Source organism: Salarias fasciatus, chromosome 10 (assembly GCF_902148845.1).
Source record: "Salarias fasciatus chromosome 10, fSalaFa1.1, whole genome shotgun sequence".
Lineage (NCBI taxonomy): Eukaryota > Metazoa > Chordata > Actinopteri > Blenniiformes > Blenniidae > Salarias > Salarias fasciatus.
This window is the reverse complement of record NC_043754.1, coordinates 22,805,358-22,826,374: the sequence shown is the minus strand read 5'-3', so window position 1 is coordinate 22,826,374 and position 21,017 is coordinate 22,805,358. Positions and strand designations below refer to the sequence as shown.

The 21,017-nt window shown below is 43.5% G+C and overlaps 2 protein-coding genes across 2 annotated transcripts; both read right to left on the bottom strand.

The window, feature by feature from the left end:
• Window positions 1-2,577: 2,577 nt before the first annotated feature.
• LOC115394980 (odorant receptor 131-2-like) lies at window positions 2,578-3,519 on the bottom strand. Its single transcript, XM_030100322.1, has one exon. The coding sequence runs from the start codon at window positions 3,517-3,519 to the stop codon at window positions 2,578-2,580; it is 942 nt and encodes a 313-aa protein (XP_029956182.1).
• A 7,994-nt stretch (window positions 3,520-11,513) lies between these two features.
• Window positions 11,514-12,443, bottom strand: LOC115394979 (odorant receptor 131-2-like). The gene has a single exon (XM_030100321.1). It carries the CDS (start codon window positions 12,441-12,443, stop codon window positions 11,514-11,516), a length of 930 nt encoding a protein of 309 aa, XP_029956181.1.
• Between the last annotated feature and the right edge of the window lie 8,574 nt (window positions 12,444-21,017).

Here is a 21,017-nt window from a genome sequence, read left to right as displayed (position 1 = left end):
AAAAGAGTTGGAAAAGAAAACACTTAACATAGGTCAAAACATTCTTTATTTTGTGAAAAGAGGGATGTGGTGGAACATATTATCTGTGGCCACTAGGCGGAGCTGGCGCTCCACTATGAGGTTGTTGTTGTCATGTTGTCAGCCTGCAGTAAAGACCGCTGAACCCAAGCCGCCGTCTCAGAGCTTTATTATGGATGCTAAATGAGCATGTTTGCAACCCACGAGCAACACAAGGCATGAAGCCACAACAGTCATATGCAACTTTCACACTCTTTGGCTTGCTTAAAGTAGCTTATCATGCACCTTGGCGGTCACTAGGCTAGTTAGTTGTATTACGTTGGTTTAGTCTGGCCCAGCCGAGGACTTTAGAGTGTAAGTACACGAACTGGGGCGCTGTTCATAGCAGTAAAGCAGAACAGCGTTACATATAAATCACAGTTTCCTTCCGAGGAGCAGCATTGAAAACACCTGGCAGCAGGAGGAAGAGCACACGCAGCCCAAACTCAGCAGTGGCGGCTGCAGGAAAATGCTCCACACCCACACGGATTCCAGAGCAGCCCAGCTCCCAGTCATACCATGCACTACTGTGGTAAATGCAATGCTGAGGCTACTGAACGGATTGAAGGGAAGCAGAACACGTGTACCTTTGTGGAAAACCCAACACCACGCTACACAGACACGCCGTCAGGACAGCACACACACACGTCTGCTGGCCCCATGAGGGAGGAAGAGGAAGGGCGGAGCAGGCGTATAGACGCTTGGTGATTAACAGCCACACTGACTCTAGTGGAAGGGAGTACAACTCCCCACCTTGACAAATCAGCTTCCAATGTCCGTGCCATTTTAGAATCAGCTAGGTTTTAATATTTCTCAGAGTGCCTCATCTGGTAATGTCGACTCAAGCTGTAGTCTCTGAACACAACGATCTGCTCTCTGCAAACTAAACACTCGGCTTGATCTCGGAGTTCAGTAAATCAATATTGAGCAGCTCATGTTTTGTTGAAAGCCCTGCATTGACCGTCAACCTTCCTTGTTTTCGTGGGAGACATTTTGGGGTCTTCAGCCTTCTTGTGACCTGCTCACAACAATGTGAATCTGGGTGCAGGTGCTCTACAGACCGGCCGGGCGCCGGCGCCTTCTAGTGACATCACACTTTGTGATTGGCCGAACCGTTTGAAGGATGATGAACAAGTTTGTGTTTGGTCCGAACAAAATACGGATGTAGTTATCATGGGATTAGGTAACTTCTAAATAACAGCAATGCACATTCAGTCCATGCATGTGGTTCAAAGTAGAAAATACTTTTATCTTGTGATTTCTAATGGGGCCATAAAATGCTCGAGTCTGATGTAAAAGCTGGGTGCTCTGTGGCTCTGTCAGTCAGTCACATGACAAACTTTACACCAATACGGTTCCTTCTTTCTGTACAAAACCTTAATGCTCCTCTGCTGGACTCCAGAGAAATTAGTGTTTTCCACTACATTTCTTTCTAATTGCACCTTTAGTAATTATTGATGACTGAGAAATTGTTGATACTTTCTGATTATGGCTGTTATTGCACATTTATATTTACATTCCTCTGTTTTCTCTCTCTCTCTCTCACACCCACCCACACACACCCACACACACACACCCACACCCACACACACACACACACACACACACACACACACACTTAGTGGAAGTCCTCTTGCTGGGACACTCAGTGAGTGTCACTTTTCTAGTGATATCTCTATGTTAACACTTTTCTTCCTCCTTACATTTAAAGGCAAACATCAATACTTTCTCGAGAAAGTGAAAACAGATTCTTACTTCACTTTAGAACAGAAATACTTTATTCATCCCAGAGGCAACCTTTTTGTAATATTGCTCCAAACAAGATCGTCAAGCATAATAAACAGTTAAAATCTCAATAGAACAGAACATAAAAATGAGTTTAGTATGAATAAATATTTGAAGGACTTTTATTTCCGAGTCTATATGCATGATTTGAAGTGATTGGAAATTCATAAGTAATTCATTCCAGTCTGTAAACGTACTCATAAGTATAATTTATAAAATATGAGTTGTACTTCACTACTTTAAAAGATATGGCGGGTAGAAGTAATAGATTTAACTTTTTTTTTATGTTAAATAAATGTATACTTTTTTTCTGGTTTTTGTACTTATGAGAACTTAAATGGAGTCTGTTATTTCACAGTCTGGAATTTGGTGGTTCTGTATGGGGGTTAATGCTCTCACCTCACAGTGAGAAAGTCCAGGTTCAAATAAAGAGAGTAATTTCTCTGTTCCCTGTGAGCGTGTGAGCCCCCAACAGAGCTCTTCCACCCCTCCCAACTCCAGCTCAGTGTCCTGCTGTCCAGCAGAGGGCATTGGAATCTCAATATCCTCAGCTTCATCCATCAGGCCGAGGCTGACCACAGCATCAGTGGTGAACCTGCAGGATGGCTGCTGCACGCAGCTATAAGCGGGCATCTTGAGGTGTCTTCATGGAACTGAACTTAGCTGCACACATCTGTATGTAGCTACAGGAAATCATGTTATCTACATATGTCTGCATGCAGCTGGACATCTGCCCTACGGTGCCACCCGGGTGGAGACGGAGGAGGAGAACTGACAGAGGAGGTGGTGGAGGAGGACGGGTCTGATGGTCTGATCTCCGAGGCCGTAGATGAGGGAACTCAAACACCTGGGTAACATGACCGCACACACATAAAAGAGGACACTGATGCGCACCAGGGTGATCCTGTCGATGATCTGAGATATGACCCCGAGCAGAGGCTTTAACACGGTGGAGGACAGGCTCAGGCCCAGCTGGACCAGGTGCAGCAGCAGAGTTTTATGAGCTTTACGGGCTGACACTTTGTCTGTGGAAGCTGATCTGGCTGCAACCAAAACACCAGTGTAGGAGAAAGAGATGGAGACTCCAGCAGAGATGAACACAGTGAACTCATAAACCTTGTCGAACATTGCAGCAACAGGTCCCTGCAACATGTTTTCTGCAGAACACATGCTCTTCATCTGCAGAGAGTTCAGGCCCTCAAAAGGATTCTCCCTCAGCAAACTGATATAAGAGAACACATTGACAGAGCAGATGGCCCAGATCACACAGATGGCTCCTCTGGTTTTACCCATGGTCACGATGGTGGCATGCCGCAGAGGGTAGCACACCGCCACGTACCTGTCAAAAGACATGACCACCAGCGTAACAGGAGAGATTCTCAGAACCACGTTGCTGAGTGTCACTAAAATCCCACACAAGGGATAGGTGAGCCTGAGCCTTAAGGCGGCCAGAATGTAAAGTAACTGACTGATAGCCAGCTGCACCGTGTCGGCCAACAACAGGTTATAGAGGAGCACGTAACGACACGTGTCCCTGAACACAGCTTTACTCCTCAGAGAGAACAACATGGTGCAGTTCACCAAGAGAAAGACACAGCAGGGCACTGTGGTGACGGAGCAGAGCATCGCCCTCTCCAACAAGCTCCGGTCAGCTGAGAGCACCGACACGTTCGACATCTCTCAGCAGCTCTGAATGAACCAAGAACGAAACCAAGAGGAGCTCATGTGATACGTCCTCATCCGATCCGAGCAAGAACACACACACAGGTCAAGTTCAAAGTGAGTGAAGACATCGGAAATGACAAAAATATGCTGCAAATATCCAAAGCACTGAAAAATATCAGAAACATCCAAAACATGTAAAAAAAACAAAGAAATGTGAAAATAATGTGAAAAACATTTCAAGAACATTTAAAACTGTGAAAACATCTGAAAATGTCCAAAACATCGAGAACATATGAAAGACAACCACATGAACTTCATCAAAAACATATGAAAACATCAGAAACATGAAAATATCAGAAACTTGTGAAAACTGTGAAAACAAACAAGAAAGCAAATGAATCATTAAACATGTAAAAACATCAGACACATAGTGAAACATCAGAACCGTGAAATCATCTCAAACATTCAATCATCAGAAACAATAAAAATGTTAAAACATCAAAACCTGAAAAAAACATATGAAACATTAAAACATTGAAAGCATCAAAATCTGCAAAAAGAAAACACCTGAAAGCATCAGAATGAACTTCGCTGAAAAGTGTAACAACCTGTTGAAGTCTGTGGTAACATGCAGACTGGAAGTCTTCCTCCACATGCAGACTTCAGACACTTCACTTCTGAATATGAACCTTCTTGCCTCGCATGTCAGATCAGGAAGTCATGTGATTACTGAATGATGTCATCTCAGAAAACCTGAACCAGTCATCATGTTAACCCTTTGATGGACAAACAGACCTGTCCTGTACCTTCCACTTCTCTTCCTGATGTGTTCTCCTCACTTGATGGAGACAGTGACAGAATATTTGACTTTGTGCTTCATACTGCTCATATTACTTTGACCACAATCTCTCCAGGGTGTCCTCGGTCTTCACTGGAACCTCATGAAAGTGGGGATTGCCCAGAACACCTCCCCAATAGACATGCACCAGGAAAAGGTCTGACTTCGGGCCCTTTCACAGCAGCCCTGTAAAATCAGGATTTTAGACGAAATCAGCACTTTCTGGGAAATTTCTCATCATTCATGCATGTTTGAAAGCTCTCGTATTTTGAGATTCAGATCTTTCAGGTGAACTCTGGAGCCCTCGAATCACCTGATCTCGAAGGGGACCATTGGAGTATCCAACAGCTGCAGTGAGAGGACGTCATGAGGAGCACATTGCATTTGAATAGCAGAATAAACAAAACCCACCCAGAAGAAGCAGACACACAAAGAAAGAGTAAGAAACTGTCTCCTGGGCAGACATGGAGTAGTTCGGAAGAGCAGGTGCTTGTTAATAGATGGCTAAAAGATTATGAATCACCGTTGTTTGTGAATAGACTTTCCAGGCTTACGTCACAATCGCATCACAAATCAAAATAGCGGATCGGGTTGGCAAAAACAACGGACTCATGTCCTACATGTTCTACAGAAAATGTAGGATTCAAAGTTATTTTGGTTTTAAAAGACAAAAAACACCAGACACAAAAGTTCGTACAAACAAAAATTGTGCTTGATAGGCGTACGTTTAGATGATACACTATATCAGAGATTTATAATGCACATTCTCTTTCACATTCTAATTGCACACTGTATATAGTGCTCTCCTCATATACTTTTTTCTTATTTAAATTATTTGGAGTGCTTTGGTGTTTATTTTGGATGTTCAAATGTGTACACAGCCTTGTAAGTAGTTCAACTACATTTGACTTCCGTCTTCTGTGTACGTGACAGATAAAAACTTGAAGTCACTTTTGCTTATTGTTCATGTTTATGTTACCATTTATCTTGTCATGTTGCAATCTGTTTTGGAAATAAAAAGAGATACGTTTTCAATTTTTGTGTTTTATTTTAAAGGGGCTGTATCATGCAAAATTCAGTTTTTGTATGTTTTAACCTTGTTATATAGTTATGTACTCACCAAAAACACCCCCAAAGCATTTTTTTCCTTCATGCCTGCATGTTTGAGCTTTCCTCACATTTCAGCTGCTCAGAGAGGCAGCCCCTCCCGCACCCATGAAAACACTCTGTTTCCCACGTTCATGTCACACTGTGAAGATGGCTCCCCTATGCGCCCCTCCCGCAGGCCCTCAGCAATCAGCGTTGCCGCTTTTTTCTAACTCGAATTACAGAGATAAACTTTGACCATCGTCTGAAAGCAACAATCAAGCAAGAGCACGAGTCTGAAGAGTCTGTGCTTGGTGAGTTTCTGACAGGAAAAGACGTTTTTGCATGTATTTGTGTGTAGAGAAGCTAGAGCTAAAGAGCTAAAGCTAGCAGCATATTTGTTTTGAAGCGCTGATTGGTTGAAGTAGCTGTCAGTCAAAGTCCACAGGGGGAGAGGCGGGATTTCAGTGAAACAGAGCGTTTTCTCTTCCGGGTTTCAGAATTAGCCCCAGAAAATCTTTTATTTCACACAAAATGACTTTTGCTTAGCGCCATAAATAAACTATTACCATGTTAATGCCATTTCTAGGGTTTGGACTAGCTAAAAAAAAGCATGATACAGCCCCTTTAATGACATTGAAAAAAACATGTTCAACGGTTCAGAATGCCCACCCGAGTAATATAAATGACCTACATTCATCAGCAGAATTAATTCATCATTACATCAACATGGTTTTATTCCTGGTACACAATGCTGTCACCAAGGCTGACAAAAACTGCACAGGAAATCAGTATTCTGTCTATTTCTGCTTAGCTCAGGTTCATCTGTCTCACCAGTCAAACTTTTGATTACTGGTATGGTTAAATTTCCTTGTGAAATTTTAAACTTGCTTTTCATGTGTCCAATTACATGCTCATTGTGAATTCTAACACTATTTAGTTTGCGCGACTCTTCAACCTCCTTGGCTGAAAGCTGTTTTTTCCCTTTGGTAAATGCAGGTGTTATAATTTCTTTACTACAAAGAGCTGCAAAGTCATCTTTCAGGGTAAACCCCCTGTCCGCTAAAATCTGGTAGTGTGGGTGGTGCATGTTTGGGTTGAGAACCCTAGATTGTCTCACTTTGTCTTTGTCACTTACACGTCCCTCCCAAGCTTTAGAGAGGAAGGAGGTGTCGGGGGTGGGGCTGCTCGGGTAGATGGGACTGCTCATTTGGCCTCGCTCACGTCACGGTGTGGTTACTGCCCCTCAATTTTAATCGCAAACAGCATACTTCTTCAGCACTCATGAGCGGGGCAGGAGAGGACAATGGGGTCTTCTACACCCCCATTTCCGGGTCCCTTCCGGTTGGGGGACCCGGAAATAAAACTGAAAAAAAGAAGCATGTCAACAGCAGCCAGAATTCCATTGTGCTGCTTCCATGCTGGACAGGACAGGAAAAAAAAAGAGAGAGAGGAAGGAAATCGAGCCATTGATTGCACATCCTATAAGGACTTTCAGAGTACTGTGTCATTGAGTAAACCTTACTTCGTGTACAAAGTTTCTTTGGTCTGTCAATAAATATTTCATAACAGTCAATTATACATGTAAGCCATGAGAAAAGACTTCAAAAGGGGCCAGGAATGATTTTTCATAGAATAGAATAGAATAGAATAGAATAGAATAGAATAGAATAGAATAGAATAGAATAGAAAAAACTTTGTTGTCTGTCCCCCATGGTGACAGAAGTTCTCCCTTGACAGGGCTCACAAACACATTCACACATTCCCATCAAGACACATTTACACAATAAAAATGAATAAAGTGTTTAAAAGTTTTAAAAGTGTGCAATGTATCATTTAAAGTTGTTCAGGATGGTTTTCAGCGGATGGAATGAAAGACTTTTTGTAAGTGTTTTTCTGGGTCAGTGGGACTTTGTACCTTCTGCCTGATGGCAGTAGCTGGAATGACAGGTGAAGGCAATGGGAGGGGTCCTCTGGAATCAGAGTGGCCTTCCTGATGACAGAGCGGTCAGACAGTTCAGACAGCGGGGTGTGTGGTGAACCACATCTTTTGCTGGCCTGATGTATCATACGGGAGAGTCTGGTTTTGTGTTTGGTGGTGAGCAAGTTGAACCAGGATGTGATGTTGAATGTAAGAATGGATTCAATGAGTGAACGGTAAACCGGAGTTAAAATGTCCTTGCAGATGTTAAAATTCCTTAGATTCCTCAGTAGGTAGAGGCGCTGATGTGCTTTCTTGTATATGGAGTCTGTGTGCTGTGTAAAGGATAGACAGGTATCAGTCTCAGTCCCCACGTATCTAAAGGACTGCACCTGCTCTACCAGCTGCCCCTGGATGCTGAGCAGCTGGAAAAGAAATGCTGTTTTCTTATTTCTGCCTCCACGGCACAGTTCTTTGGTTTTGGTGATGTTCAGCTCGAGTGAGTTCTCACTCAACGTTTTGACCAGATTGCCGACGGCCTGCTGGTATTGCAACCGAGCAGCAGAGTCGGTCATGTGGGCCACCAGGGCCACGTCGTCTGCATATTTAAAAAGTGTCATTCCTTCACTGCTGCACGAGATGTTATTAGTGTATGCAGAGAAGAGGATGGGAGATAAAACACAACCTTGAGGGAGCCCTGTCTTTAAAACCAAGTTGCTAGATTTAAAACCACTCACCAGCACCCTTTGTGGTCTATCCTGTGAAAAGTTCTTCTTTTCAGTGTTAAGTTCAGTGTTAAGAGCAGAGGAGGAGTCCATGAATAAAATCCTGGTGTGTGGGTATGCAGTGTCCAAGTGTTTTGTGACAGTGTCTAAAAGTGTGAGACTTGCATCCTCTACACCGCATGCAAACTGGAGTGGGTCCAGTTTGTTGGGCAGCATGTCAGACAGGTGGTCTCCCACCACTCTCTCCATGCACTTGCAGAGCACTGAGGTCAGGGCCACTGGTCTGTAGTCCCTCATGTCCTTTGCATGTGCTTTTTGGGTGATGGGAATGATTGTGGACTCCGAACACTGGTTGGACACAGCCAGAATCCAGGAGAAGCTCAAACAACCTGGTGAGAACTCCAGCTAAGAGTGGAGCAGTCCTTGAGCACCCTGCCTCTGAGCTTGTCAGGGCCAGGGGCTTTGTATGGGTTGACTTTGTGCAGGATGGATGTCAGGAGCTGTTGGTCGATGATGAGGGTTGATGGAGAGCTCAGGGTTGAGCAGGTCCAGTCGCTTGGTCCAGTGCTGTTGTTGAACCAGGTGAACCGGGAGAAAACTTCCCAGTCAGGCCACTTAATTAAAAAATCAATTTGGGCCGACAGTAGTTCGATCCTGCTGACGGGCTGCATCACAGTGTGGTTTGGGAACTGAACTGCTCTGAACCAAAAAGCACTACAGAGGGTGGTGCAAGCAGCGAGGACGTCACTGGCAGCAGTCTCCCCTCCATCCAGGACACATGCCACAGCAGGGGTCTGCATAAGGCACGCAGCATCACCAAAGACCATACTCACCCAGCACAGGGACTTTTCCGTCTGCTACCCTCTGGTAGACGATACAGGAGCCTATCAGCACAGACAAAAAGACTCAAACACAGTTACTACCCCCAAGCTATCAGACTTCTAAACTCCCAACAATACTCCCAATAAAACCAGATTCTCAACAATACTGCACCAAACCACCCGGCATTATATGTTTACTGTTGCGCTATCTGAATGTATAATGCTACATCATTGTCAATGCTATTTATTACCTGTGCACTAACCTGTTTTATGTGTTATATGCTATTAAATTGTTTCCTGTATTTCTCTTGTATTTTTGCACTATCCTGTTATTAGTACTTGCTCTCAGCGAATCAATGGTTCTATGATCCAAAACATTTCATTGCACTGTCGACCCTGTGTTGAGCATGTAAAGAAAGAATTTTGATCTTGATCTCAACTATAAATCACAGTTTCCTTCCGAGGAGCAGAATTGAAAACACCTGGCAGCAGGAGGAAGAGCACACGCAGCCCAAACTCAGCAGTGGCGGCTGCAGGAAAACGCTCCACACCCACACGGATTCCAGAGCAGCCCAGCTCCCAGTCATACCATGCACTACTGTGGTAAATGCAATGCAGAGGCTACTGAACGGATTGAAGGGAAGCAGAACACGTGTACCTTTGTGGAAAACCCAACACCACGCTACACAGACACACCGTCAGGACAGCACACACACTCGTCTGCTGGGCCCATGAGGGAGGAAGACAAAGATTAAGGGCGGAGCAGGCGTATAGACGCTTGGTGATTAACAGCCACGCTGACTCTAGTGGAAGGGAGTACAACTCCCCACCTTGACAAATCAGCTTCCCATGTCCGTGCCATTTTAGAATCAGCTCGGTTTTAATATTGCTCAGAGTGCCTCATCTGGTAATGTCGACTCAAGCTGTAGTCTTTGAACACAACGATCTGCTCTCTGCCAGCAAAGCACTCGGCTTGATCTCGGAGTTCAGCAAATCAATATTGAGCAGTTCATGTTTTGTTGAAAGCCCTGCATTGACCGTCAACCTTCCTTGTTTTCGCGGGAGACATTTTGGGGACTTCAGCCTTCTTGTGACCTGCTCACAACAATGTGAATCTGGGTGCAGGTGCTCTACAGACCGGCCGGGCGCCGGCGCCTTCTAGTGACATCACACTTTGTGATTGGCCGAACCGTTTGAAGGATGATGAACAAGTTTGTGTTTGGTCCGAACAAAATACGGAAGTAGTTATCATGGGATTAGGTAACTTCTAAATAACAGCAATGCACATTCAGTCCATGCATGTGGTTCAAAGTAGAAAATACTTTTATCTTGTGATTTCTAATGGGGTCATAAAATGCTCGAGTCTGATCTAAAAGCTGGGTGCTCTGTGGCTCTGTCAGTCAGTCCCATGACAAACTTTACACCAATACGGTTCCTTCTTTCTGGACAAAAACATGTTCCTCTGCTGGACTCCAGAGAAATTACTATTTTACACTACATTTATTTCTAATGGCACCTTTAGTAATTATTTATGACTGACAAATTGTTGATACTTTTTGATTATGACTGTTATTGCACATTTATATTTACATTCCTCTGTTTTCTCTCTCTCTCTCTCTCTCATGCACACACACACACACACACACACACACACACACACACACACACACAAATAAACACACACACACTTAGTGGAAGTCTTGAGGGGATAGTCAGTGAGCGGCAGACACAGTTATATAATATGGACTTTTCAAGTGATATTTTATTATCTCCAAATTTTCACTTTTCTTCCTCCTCACATTTGAAGGTAAACATCAATACTTTCTCGAGAAAATGAAAACAGATTCTTACTTCACTTTAGAACAGAAATACTTTATTCATCCCAGAGGCAACCTTTTTGTAATATTGCTCCAAACAAAATCAACAAGCATAATAAACAGTTAAAATCTCAATAGAACAGAACATAAAAATGAGTTTAGTATGAATAAATATTTGAAGGACTTTTAACTCTGAGTCTATACACATGATGTTAAGTGATTGGAAATTCGTAAGTGATTCATTTGAGCCTGTAATCGTACTCATAAAGCACAATTTATAAAATATAAGTTGTACTTCACTACTTCAAAAAATATGGAGGGTAGAAGTAATAGATTGAACATTTTTTATTTTAAATAAATGTATACTTTTTTCTGGTTTTTGTACTTATGAGAACTTAAATGGAGTCTGTTATTTCACTGTCTGGAATTTGGTGGTTCTGTATGGGGGTTAATGCTCTCACCTCACAGTGAGAAAGTCCAGGTTCAAATAAAGAGGATAGTTTCTCTGTTCTCTGTGAGCGTGTGAGCCCCCCACAGAGCTCTTCCACCCCTCCCAACTCCTTGCTCAGTGTGCTGCTGTCCAGCAGAGGCCATTGGAATCTCAATATCCTCAGCTTCATCCATCAGGCCGAGGCTGACCTTAGCATCAGTGGTGAACCTGCAGGATGGCTGCTGCACGCAGCTATAAGCGGACATCTTGAGGTGTCTTCATGGAACTGAACTGAGCTGCACACATCTGTATGTAGCTACAGGAAATCATGTTATCTACATATGTCTGCATGTAGCTGGACATCTGCCCTACGGTGCCACCCGGGTGGAGACGGAGGAGGTGAGGTGGTGGAGGAGGACGGGTCTTATGGTCTGATCTCCGAGGCCGTAGATGAGGGAACTCAAACACCTGGGCAACATGACCACACACACATACAGAAGGATATTGATGCGCACCAGAGTGATCCTGTCACTGATCTGAGATATGACCCTGAGCAGAGGCTTTAACACGGTGGAGGACAGGCTCAGGCCCAGCTGGACCAGGTGCAGCAGCAGAGTTTTATGAGCTTTACGGGCTGACACTTTGTCTGTGGAAGCTGATCTGGCTGCAACCAAAACACCAGTGTAGGAGAAAGAGATGGAGACTCCAGCAGAGATGAACACAGTGAACTCATAAACCTTGTCGAACATTGCAGCAACAGGGCTCAGCAACATGTTTTCTGCAGAACAAATGCTCTTCATCTGCAGAGAGTTCAGGCCCTCAAAAGGATTCTCCCTCAGCAAACTGATATGAGAGAATACATTCATAGAGCAGATGGCCCAGATCACATAGATGGCTCCTCTGGTTTTACCCATGGTCACGATTGTGGCATGCCGCAGAGGGTAGCACACCGCCACGTACCTGTCAAAAGACATGACCACCAATGTAACAGGAGAGATTCTTAGAACGATGTGGCTAAGTGTGATTATAACCCCACACACGGGATAGGTGAGCCTGAGCCTTAAGGCAGCCAGGATGTAAAGTAACTGACTGACAGCCAGCTGCACCGTGTCGGCCAACAACAGGTTATAGAGGAGCACATAACGACACGTGTCCCTGAACACAGCTTTACTCCTCAGAGAGAACAACATGGTGCAGTTCACAAAGAGAAAGACACAGCAGGGCACTGTGGTGACGGAGCAGAGCATCGCCCTCTCCAAGTAGCGCCGGTCAGCTGAGAGCACCGACACGTTAGACATCTCTCAGCAGCTCTGAATGAACCAAGAACGAAACCCAGAGGAGCTCATGTGATATGTCCTCATCCGATCAGAGCAAGAACACACACACAGGTCAAGTTCAAAGTGTGTGAAGACATCAGAAATCACAAAAACATGTTGCAAATATCCAAAGCACTGAAAAATATCAGAAACATCTAAAACATGTAAAAAAATCAAAGAAATGTGAAACCAATGTGAAAAACATTTCAAAAACATCTGAAACTGTGAAAACATCTGAAAATGTCCAAAACATCGAGAACATATGAAAGACAACCACATGAACTACATCAAAAACATATGAAAACATCAGAAACATGAAAATATCAGAAACTTGTGAAAACTGTGAAAACAAACAAGAAAGCAAATGAATCATTAAACATGTGAAAACATCAGACACATAGTGAAACATCAGAACCGTGGAATCATCTCAAACGTTCAATCATCTGAAACAATAAAAATGTTAAAACATCAAAACCTGAAAAAACATGAGAAACATTAAAAACATTGAAAGCATCAAAATCTGTGAAAAGAAAACACCTGAAAGCATCAGAAGGAACTTTGCTGAAAAGTGTAACAACCTGTTGAAGTCTGTGGTAACATGCAGACTGGAAGTCTTCCTCCTCTGCAGACTTCAGACACTTCACTTCTGAATATGAACCTTCTTCTTGCCTCGCATGTCAGATCAGGAAGTCATGTGATTACTGGATGATGTCATCTCAGAAAGCCTGAACCAGTCATCATGTTAACCCTTTTATGGACAAACAGACCTGTCCTGTACCTTCCACTTCTCTTCCTGATGCGTTCTCCTCACTAGATGGAGACAGTGACAGAATATTTGAGTTTTTGCTTCACACTGCTCATATTATTTTGACCACGGCTCTACTTCTGAGGAACCTGAAGTCTTTCTCAGCCAGCTGAAAGACATAATCTCTTCAGGGTGTCCTCGGTCTTCACTGGAACCTCATCAAAGTGGGGCTTGCACAGAAGACCTCCCCAATAGACATGCACCAGGAAAAGGTCTGACCTCGGACCCTTTCACATCAGCCCTGTAAAGTCTGGATTTTAGACCAAATCAGCACTTTTTGGGAAAATCCTCATCATTTATGCATGTTTGAAGGCTCTCGTGATCTCAATTTCAGATCTTTCAGGTGAAGCCCTCGAATAAGCTCATCTCAAACTGGACAATTGGAGTATCCAAAAGTTGCAGTGAGAGGATGTCATGAGGAGCACATTGCATTTGAATAGCAGAATAAACAAAACCCACTCAGAAGAAGCAGACACACAAAGAAAGAGTAAGAAGCTGTCTCTTATGCAGGTATGGAGTCGTTACGAAGAGCAGGTGCTCTTTGATAGATGGTTTAAAGACTGCAAATCACAGTTGTTTGTGAATATTTATTAGCTTCTAACAGCTAGCTAGCTGCTGGGGTGAGTCTTCCGGTTGTGGTCTGCACCAATCAAATGAACCAGATTTCTTCTTCTGCCTGTCTGGGCAATGATAATTTTGGCCAACAGCACCCCCAAACGAGCAGCTGCTGTAATTGCATGACATTTAGTCCGTCGATGGTCCCCTCTCAAAAATGCAGTGTGCACGGAAACCGAACCAAATGCCGATGGGAAAATTATCACCCTCCTTATGCACACAGAAGAGCCAAGTCCCGGAATTTCCTGGGATGAAAGCAGCCTTGCTGCCGGCAATGCGGACCAGACTCCTACTTCAGTCATACAGAGACTTGATAAAATTTAATAATGGGCCCCGGACTCCATACTCCAGCAGCACCCCCTACAAGATACCATGAGGGAAACAGGTTAGCTCCTTCCCTAAGTCCATAACACACATGTGGACTGGTTGGATGAACTCCCACGAACCCTCAAGCACCCTATGAAGGGTAAAGAGCTAGTCCAGTGTTCCACAACCAGGACAAAATCTGCATTAATCCTCCTGAATCCGAGGGTCGACTATCAGTTGAGTTCTCCTCTCCAGGATCCTGGAATAGACTTTCTCGGGGAGGGGGACTTCTGGTGGCATGGCAACTAGCTTGGAAGCCTAGATCGGAGCTCCTGCGTTGACTTAAAGAAAGGTACCGTAATTCAAGTCCGTAACGCGGTAAATATCACCAAATTAGAATCAGAATGAGTGGGGATAAAGACAAGAAGGGGAGAGTCACAGCTCAGCCTCAATCTGTCTCCAAAAACTGACCCTAAAGTTCAACTGGCGAAAAAAGCTCTGGCAAGGACGGAGACATGATGGGGGACTCGCTAAGAAAAGTGGTGAGCGAGGTGGTCGCAGAGGGCATGAGAGACTTAAAGACAGAGATGAAGAGGGAGCTGTCCAAAGTGAGACTGAGCGTCAAGGAAGACATGAAAGCTCCTCTGGAGGAGTTCACTACTGAGATTAACCAACAAGTAATGAATGCCACAAGCAGAATTGAAGACATGGTTGAGCGGCTGGGCGAGATGGAGGCAAACATGGCGGAAAAAAAAAGGATATTGGAGTGAAGGACACCCTCGTTCAGATTATGAACAATCAGAAGTTTCTCCAGGAATAAATCGCGGATTTAGAGGGATGTTCACGCCGCAACAACATACGGATTTATGGAATCCTCGAAGACGCAGAGGGCTCATCAGTGTTGTGGTATGTTGAACAACTCACTATGAGACGTCAGTCTGGGGATCGAGAGGGCGCACACCGCTGCTGGCAGGACCCAAGCCATGCTCCATCGTGGTACACTTTCTGCACTTCAGAGTCAAGGAAAATGTTCTCCATGCTGCGTGGAAAAGAGCCTTTCACGTATCACGTTCAAGAGAAGCGTGTGTTTTTTGACCATGACTATGCAGAGAGTGTGCAGCAGTGGAGGAAAGAATAAGGCCCCATCAAGAAAGCGCTCAAAGCTGAGAAAATTTGCTTCCAGACCCCGCTAACCAAGATGCATGTACACCTCAATTCAAGCACGGTGACATACAACAACGCTGATGAGGTTGCATAGGATTTGCGGAGATGTGGAATCGCGGTGGGGCCGCTGAATCTGTGTATCATTCGTTCAATTGATATTCAATTAAGAATCAAAAAACAAAATATTGAAAAATGAGTCGTTTTTCCTTTTTTCATTTTTAAAATAAAAACAAATAAATGAAAATTGGTTTGTTTTTCAATATCCTGTTTGTTAAGACAGATCAAATACAGGAAATTTGAAATACGGCCACAGAGCAGACTTTGACGTGATTTTTCAATTTCTTCAATCTCCGTGACCCGGAAGTTCTGTAGTCTGTGTTTTGGTTTCTTTCGGCGGGAAAGTGGGCGGGTCACGTCAACCTGTGGGTTAGTTTAAGTCCAGAACACACTACAGGACGATCAGGCCGAATTTTGTCGCGATCTTCTCCTCCCGACCGAAGTCCGACTGTCGGGAGTATGCTAATGAGTTCGGGTCCGATCTTCGTGTAGTGTGCGGTGTGTTTAGAGAGATTTTTTTCCAGTCGGAGCCTCTCAGGAGGCGTCGGAAGGGGAGATCATCGATAATGAACATGTTTAATATTTCTGATCGCAAATCCTGTGGTGTGTGGAGCTCTGAGAGGCGCTGATCAGCTCGGAGCAGACCTGTCCACACCCTCGAAATAAAGCTTCCTGATTGGCTGGTGCTGCTGCTTAAAAAAATCCCCTCTCAGCTGTCAGAGATGGAGACATATGTGAAATATATTCTCGACATGACAGTGAAAGAGAAAAGTCAGAACTCCTAAATTTAGCAGTGCAGAAAGTGAGAGGTTAATCCTCAATAACTGGATCGCTCCTGGATAAACTGTATTTCCTCCATTCAGACCCAAACTCCGATTTGATTCATTTATTTGCATCGCCACTCCTGCAATATTTCAAAAGTAATAATTCATCTCCATTATTAACCATCACGGAAGAATGAGGAAAAAAATACATGGAAAAAAAAAAAAAAAACTTCCTGACTCCGTGCCTTCAGAGCACAGAGCGAAACATAATGAAACTTACCAAAGCTCAATGAGATTTTATTCTGGTGTAAACTATCCAATCTGGGGACAAAGCAAATGATTTAAGATATTTGGTGATTCAAAAAGGTACCACAGACTGCTACTAATAACTTTATTCTACTTTATTCCCTCTTCAGTAGCCTACTAGAACATTTACATTTTCTGACAAATGGGGGGGGGGGGGGGGGGGAGATATAGTGAATATAGTGAATATATTTCACATATGTCTCCATCTCTAACAGCTGAGAGGGGATTTTTTTTAAGCAGCAGCACCAGCCAATCAGGAAGCTTTATTTCGAGGGTGTGGACGGGTCTGCTCCGAGCTGATCAGCGCCTCTCAGAGCTCCACACACCACAGGATTTGCGATCAGAAATATTAAACATGTTCATTATCGATGATCTCCCCTTCCGACGCCTCCTGAGAGGCTCCGACTGGAAAAAATCTCTCTGAACACACCGCACACTACACGAAGATCGGACCCGAACTCCCGACAGTCGGACCTTGTCGGCTTCGGCCGGGAGGAGAAGATCGGGATTCTGTAGTGTGTGCTGGCCTTAAACTGACCCACAGGTTGACGTGACCCGCCCACTTTCTCGCCGACAGAAACCAAAACACAGATGATAGAACTTCCGGGTCACGGAGATTGAAGAAATTGAAAAATCACATTAAAGTCTGCTCTGTGGCCGTATTTCAAATTTCCTGTATTTGATCTGTCTTAACAAACGGAATATTGAAAAACAAACCAATTTTCATTTATTTGTTTTTATTTTAAAAACAAAAAAAGGAAAAACGACTCATTTTTCAATATTTTGTTTTTTGATTCTTAATTGAATATCAATTGAACGAATGATACACGGATTCCGCTGCCTGCAAGAAACCTAAAGAAATCACTGTGTATACCCTCAACAAACTTCTGCCGTGGAGCGCAGCGGGAGCCCGGCGAGTGGGAAGCGGAGACCGGCAAGAGAGTATCTGGGATAAACTGAAAGTGTTCCAGTGACGGGAGAGAGAGGACGACATGGTGGAGGAGTGATGGCATCTTCTTTTTTCTCCTTACAATTAATATAAGAGGATCTAACATCCCCTTCCCCTTCCACCTACCACCAAAACAAAGGCAAGTACATGATTATCCCCCCCACCACCAAAAAAATACAAAGATAAAGGTGTCAACAAGGATGACTCTGTTTTTGTTTGCCACCAACTTTTCTTTTCTTTTTGCTATTTTTTTAGTATTAGTAGGGGCCCCACTTAGTGGTATTTCCCCTTCAATTTGGAAGTGATAAAAGACACTTCGGAATGGAAGACTCTGTTTTTCTTTTTATATTGTGTTCAATTAATGTTCTTTTCTGTTCTTTTAATGTTCTGAGGGTTGAGGGAAAACTTGTCTACAATTTCCAATTTGAATACAATGCTGTAGAACACAATCTTTAAATGTGAATGGCATAAACAATCCCATTAAAAGAAGCAAAATAATCTCAAAGTTAAAACGAGAAAGAAGCAATTTTTCATTTTTACAAGAAACTCATTTATCAAACCTTGAGCATAAGAAATTTAGGAAAATGACCTTTAGAAATACATATTTTTCTTCTTATAGAACAGGGGAAAAAAGAGGAGTGACTATTCTCATACCAAACTCCGTCAGGTTCGAATATCTCTCCGAACACAAAGACAAAGAGGGCCGTTTTTTGTTAGTCAAAAGCAGGCTAGAGACGGAAAATGTTACTTTATGTAACGTAAATGTAGGCTACTTCCAGGTAGCAACATCACTTTTTTTAAAAGAAATATTTGGTCTCATTGCTACAGAAACATCAGCAACATGTATTTGTGCAGGGGACTTTAATGCACTAATTAATCCCAAATTGAACACAACTAATCAATCGAGCTGAAGGACTTCTACAGAAAGAAGAGTTAAGAAAATCCTGCAAGAACTGGGACTTATTGATATCTGGAGGAGTCTGCAGAAACATGATAACCAATTGACTTTTTACTCTTCAAGGCACAATATGTATTAAAGACTAGACTATTTTTTTTACATTTATCAAAGACTTACAAATAGTGAAAAGCTGCACAATAGGACAAATAGAAATCTTAGACCACTGTGGACTAACTATAGAAATCAGTATGAAAGCACAGGTAAAAAATACTTTGTGGAGATTGAATACAGGGTTATTAAACAGTAAACAGTTTAAAACAGAGATGGCTGTGGAAATAAAAAGATATCTATAACATATCTAGAACACTGTGCCACACAGCAGATGACGACCCCACAGTCCAAGAGACAAGAGACTGAGGCTCTGTTTTGCTCCAGAACATTGTCAAAACTTGCTCTAAAATCATTGGAGTTAAACAAAGGGACTTGTATTCTCTGTGGGAGGAGCAGGTGCTAGAGAAGGCTAAATGTATCCTGGGTCAGCCTCTCTATGCTCTGTCCTCAGAGTTCTCGCTGATGCCTTCTGGGCGTCGTTTCTATGTACCTTCTCGGAAAACAAATTGCTTCTCCAACTCTTTTGTTCCTTCTGCTGCTAAACGGTTAAACTCTGAAGGAACTGTATTCCTTAAGTAGGGAGGACTATGTGATAGATTGATTTCTTTAATATTGTGTAGTACTATTGTTGGTCTTGAGCCTTACATTTTCTGAATTGTTAGCACTGACACAAAACGAATGACTTTGGTGTGTTCGTGAAATGCTTCAAGGTTTGCTGCAAATGAATTGCCCTGTGGGATCAATAAAATTTTCCGAATCTGAATTTGAATCTGTTCCACACGAAGTTCAAACTCGTCTGCTCTGAACTCAACAGCCGCTACATCAGCAACGACTTAAAATTGGAGCTGAATGTGATCCAAACGGCCAGCCCCGTGGAGCACGCCAACCACGCCATGGTGCAGCCCAACTTCATCAACCTCACAGCAAGAAGGTTCTGGGTTCAAATACTGGCCAGGGCTCAGGCCTTTCTGTGTGGTTTGCATGTTCTCCCCGTGTGTGCGTGGGTTCCCTCCAGGTAGTCCAGCTTCGACCCACTGTCCAAAAACATGCATGTCAAGTTAATTGGTCACCCTAAATTGCCCCTAGGTACGATTGTGTGCATGAATGGTTGTATGTCTATACATGTCAGCCGTGTGACAGATTGGCGACCTGTCCATGGTGACCCCGCCTTTGCCCACAGCAGCTTGGATTGGCCCCAGCCACCCACGACCCTGAGAAGGAGAAGCGGTAGATAATGGATGGATCTCGAACATAATGATAATGGAACAGTTAGTCCATTTATATTGTGGGATGCAGCAAAGATTGACGCCACGTGTGCATTTTGTGACCCAACAGCAGCAGCCGCTGAATTGATTGCCAATTTATATAGAAAATATATGGTTTTCGCGCGGCCAGGAAGTGGCGAGTGGTCACGTGAGAAGAATTCAGCGAATTGAGTGGCGGCCGCTCCACTGCTCTACTCGTGCGAACCACGCAGCGGCCGCTCAAACTGCTCTACTCGTGCCGCTGAAAGTTGGGAAAGTTGAACTGTTGAGCGAATTCACGAGCGGCGAACCAATCACAGAGCCGCTCTTTATGAGCATCATTTATGACGTATCGAAACTGAACACAGCGGTCTGCGCTTGCCCTGAGCTCCCTTTGTCGTATTTTTATCGGGACAGGAAGAAAAAGGAGCTTGCTTGGAGGAACATTAGTGAGGAGGTCAGGTCCCTGGGTAAACTGAGTAAAGACATTGTGGTGAAACAGTGTTTACTGTTAGTTAAACAGTGAGTTTACTGAGAGGTCGGGTCCCCGGTGGAATGCGAGCGCCGATGCGGGACAGCAGCTCATCAAACTGGGCCCGGGAGAGATGGAAGTCCCGCTGAAAGCGTCCTTCATCCTGGCGCAGCTCCTGGAGTAAATAGTGAAACTCACCATACTCTGAACGCCGCTGCAAAATATTATGAATCCAGAAACGTCGCTTTCACTCACGATGATGATGTTGTAGGGCTTTATCAAGCAAATAAAGCAGACCGCCGGCGACAGACATGCGAATTCAGCGGCTGCCACTGTTGGGTCACAAAATGCACACGCGTCCGGTGTGAACGCACCATTAGAGGAAAAATAATTGCTAAATGTGCCATGCAGAAAAAGATAAGAACAAAACAACTAGTTGATCTAGGAAAAATTACAGCAGCTCCATGGTCTCCAACCTAAAGTCCCATCTATATTTGAACAAATGAGGTCAATTAAGCAAGAAATAGACAAAATCCTAAGTGAAGAAATAGAAAAAAAGATTAGATTTATTAAACAAAAATATTATGAGGCAGGATCAAAATCAGCAAAGTTATTAGCCTGGAGGATTAGGAAACAACTGGCAGAAAACACCATCTACAAAATTTGGGATTCAAGTTTGAAAGATACTACTCATCATTGTATATACACAGCCAGAAAAATCTGATAATTCTACTATACAAACATTTCTTGATCCCCTGGACCTCCCTTCCATAGGCAAAATCGAAAACAATAGACTAGCCTGTGATATTTCAATAGAGGAAAAAAAAAAAGATTTGGGTTTTGTGATGCATTTATGCAATGTGTA